At 25.5% G+C, this 4,160-nt stretch overlaps 1 protein-coding gene across 1 annotated transcript; it reads left to right on the forward strand.

The window, feature by feature from the left end:
* The first annotated feature begins 466 nt into the window (after positions 1 to 466).
* Positions 467 to 3,689, forward strand: LOC113554041 (peptidyl-prolyl cis-trans isomerase NIMA-interacting 1-like). The gene is given in 4 exon segments (XM_026957696.1): positions 467 to 807; positions 3,059 to 3,271; positions 3,344 to 3,417; positions 3,419 to 3,689. Coding segments are annotated over 4 exon segments (492 nt in total). The 5' UTR covers positions 467 to 749; the 3' UTR covers positions 3,566 to 3,689.
* The last annotated feature ends 471 nt before the right edge of the window (positions 3,690 to 4,160 follow it).

Here is a 4,160-nt window from a genome sequence, read left to right on the forward strand (position 1 = left end):
ATTGCTTATCGACGTATTTTAATGATATTATAGTTTTTATCAAAATAATAATTATTGAGCTTTCTAATTTTACATCTTTTTCGGACCGATATGAAACGTTCTTAATCAGCATAAAACGTTTTACAGTGTATTGATTAAAATGTGGTTATTGTTTCGTTCTATTCAATGAGTAAAATCGACAAAACGAATGTGTGATTATTAAAATGTACTATATTTTTCAAGAATTAAAATATTTTGCGTATTGTAATTCGATGGTAGATTTAGAAAACGTTGAAAATTAATTTGACTAATATTCAACTAATAAAAAATACGTTTTCTCAATTTTCTCGGTAAAATTTCCAAAGATAATAAAAATACGATCAGCTGAGATATTTGTTTATGTCGCTCTGTCGTTACCGTTATAAATTGGTTACTGGTAATTGGTATTTGTATTATACCATAACTGTGGGCCGTGGGGTTAGTTTTCGGCCGCCTTCGGTATTGTGATTAAAAAATTTTTCGGTCCGTCTCCGTTGTTTATGCGTTTGTTTGCTTTTCACCCCGTGTGGAGTGTGTGTTAACCATATCGTAATTCTCCCTACAGCACAATTTATACATATATTCATGTGTCTTATAAAAAGGGTGAACAACATTTGTAATTTAGTCTATTTATTTCTACGTTTACCCACAAAATTGTGGTGTTTTGACTATTCAGTGATTCTTCGGCGTCGTAGAAACGTAACGGAAAACCGGAGTTTTCGAACAGGAAAATGAGCGAAGAAGAACAACTTCCGACCGGATGGGAGAAGCGAGTGAGCCGATCTACTGGTATGTTATATAATGTGGAATTATTTTGAAATAAATGCAGTTTATCTGTAACTGTTATGATGGAATTTAATATTTTCAAACTGTTGCCATTACTTAGTTTTTTGTTGCATAATTTGAGTGTTTTGGATTTTAGCGGTGGTATTATATGACCGTGTAGGTGTTTGACTAAGAAGAGTGAGACCTATGAGTTCTTCATTATTAAATAGTATTGCAATTTTTTTTTAGCAAGTTTTTGTATTATCTTAGTTTATTCAACATATTATTTCTAACTTTAATTTTTATACTTAGTTATTAATATTGAATTATTTGTAAAATGTTCAAATTACTTTGAAAATTATGGACAATTAATAGGGATTTATGACAAATGATTTATGGTTGATAACAAATGTCTAATATATAGGTACCATGTAATGAATAATTACACTTATAATTTTAACTTTTTTTATGACCTTTCTGTATTTTTTGAGCCATACTGTCATAATTTGACAAAATATATAGGTAATAATTTATTTTTCTTATACAAGAGAATAAAAAACAATAAAAATTACAATTTGGGGTATGCATTATACAACCTTAAATATATATTTAAAATTCTAATAACCAAATTCATGTATTTATTTTTTTTTTTTTAATTACTTAGGTATCTTAAAAATCAAAATATTATGAATAAATAAGTTTCTAATTTTATTTAAAATAAAAAAAATATATTTGATATTCCTATCTAACATACAAAAAATATTTCATAAAATGTAAAAAAAAATATAATGAAGAAATAAATTCATTGTTTGGTATATAATTCAAACTGTTAGAAAAGCACTTATAATACATTAGTTAAAAATTAATGCATTTTTCTACGAATTCATGACTATAACTATAAACTTTTACTGCTTAATTTTTAAAAACATTATAGGTATATTTTACCTAGTAATATTGTAAAAATTCAACTGAGACTTAGACAAAGAATATTTATTATACATTTAAACAAATAATAGACAGGCACATTTAAAAAATAAAAACATTAAATTTAGTTTTACTTGAATAATTAAAATTTTAACTATTAATCTAACCCAATTTAATATGTTATTAGTTATTTCAAATATTTCAATATACAGGTATAAAATTGTTAAACTAACAATTTATTTACTATTAAATGTATAGTTTTAAATTGGTACACAAATACTTTTCTGTGTTGATTTGGAAGTATTAGGACATTCAACATAAATAATATTGATGCAATAGATATTTCAAAATTAAAATTGTATCTTCTGGATTACCTATTATTACAGTTTGAACATATAATTACCTTATAAATTTGAAGAGGAAAGCATTTTCGAGGTACTATTATCTCTTTTTTTTTTTTTGTAAAAAAAATGTCTAAAAATAAGTTAGATTTAAAGACACTACACTCTGGCTATGACGACTAATTTCTGTCCGTGACGATCAGACTTCATCTGTCTATCACTCATACCAAGTTAAAAAACATGTGTATGCCTACTACTTAGTTGAATCATACCCATTCACAGTAATGGGTCATTCTGGTTCTTATGACAAATTAAGTACAGTATAAAAAAGTCATACACTATACTTACTTAATATTTTTGTTAAATAATGTATGTGTAAGAAAGAGTAGAGAATTATCTAGAATATATTCTATTTTTCAATTTGGATAAAAGACGTTTAAACTCTAAACTTGACTGTGACACCATAATTTTGATTTTGTATGTAGAATTTTACTAAGTTATTCATGAGGTTATTCACTATAATAATATAAACAGACAGAATAAGATACATGCATATTTGACAAGAAATTTCTATTATTATTTCTTTATTGTTTATACATTCTCAAATCTTTTGATGGGATTCCTGAGAAATGCATAAATTTGTACTTGATAGTCATGTACTCTTAACCATCAATATACGGGTATCACGCATTCTTAATGAATAATATGGTTAATAGGTATAACAAATATATTCTTAGGACAAGTAACTTTTTCTTTAAATTTTAAATTTTACTTTGATTGTCATGCAAAAGGTTAAGACAAATTAAATAAACTATAAATTATAATTTTAAAAAAATGCTTAAATTTAAGTAATTGATTTATTTTTTTCCCATCAAATAAGATTCTCTCTTCTGCATCTTAAACATTCATTTTTACATCTATTTTGAATATTTTTATTGTAAGCTATCAATTAATCTTAGAACAGTATGTAACTATAAATACATGTTATAAACTTAATCATAACTTTTCAGGTCAAACCTATTATTTAAATTTATTAACTAAAGAAAGCCAATGGTCTGTACCAACAAAACCAGCATCTGAAAATACAGCTTCATCAAATTCTGGTCCTGAACAAGTGCAATGTAGTCATTTATTGGTTAAACATGAAAAATCACGCCGACCTTCATCGTGGCGGGAAGAACGTATTACTAGATCAAAATCTGAAGCAATTGACATCATAAAATGTAAATATTTCTATATTTAACTTATTATATTTTAATGATTTTTAATAAAATTTAAATTATATTTAATTATAGCTTATCGCGAACAAATTGTTTCTGGCAAAGCATCATTTGCTGAACTTGCCCAGAAATATTCAGATTGTAGTTCAGGCCAAACGCGGTGGTGATTTGGGACCATTTACTAGAGGCACAATGCAAAAGCCATTCGAAGATGCATCATTTGCATTAAAAATTGGAGAGCTCAGCGAACCTATACATACTGATTCTGGTGTACACATAATTTTACGTACAGCTTAGATTATGAATAATTGTTTTCTTTTATAATTCAAACTTTTACCTTTCTAATTTATTGTTTATTTCTGAGACACAATAATATTATGTATTGGTTGCCTTATTTAATATTGATTGCCATTTATAAATATTTTGTTTTTTATTTTATTTTTTCAACTGCAATAATTGTTTCTCCAGTAAAAATAATAACAATATAAACAAAAATTTAGAACAGTTATAGTTACTATATATTTATGACAGTTTTTAAATATTATGCTGCTTATATTTTTTTGTATTTTTTTTTTGTTTCTAGAACAATATTGTGATATTTGAAATTATGTTTTCTCATTCAAACTGTCCCGTTTCATAATCATTTATATTTCCATTTGGTAAATGTTTAATCATATTTTAATCAAATTTTCTTTGTGCTATCTTATAAACCAACTGTTAAACTGTAATACATTTTTATATTACAGTTTTTTTAAATTTCTATAATATATTTTAAATACCTTATTTGGCCATTGTATACTTTTGACTATCGTCAGTCATAATTTGTTGCCATAGTTATGGTTGCTAATTTTATCAAAATATTATTTCACTTTCTTTTTGGCATACTTGTGGA

Source organism: Rhopalosiphum maidis, chromosome 2, assembly GCF_003676215.2.
Source record: "Rhopalosiphum maidis isolate BTI-1 chromosome 2, ASM367621v3, whole genome shotgun sequence".
NCBI classification, from domain to species: Eukaryota; Metazoa; Arthropoda; class Insecta; order Hemiptera; family Aphididae; genus Rhopalosiphum; species Rhopalosiphum maidis.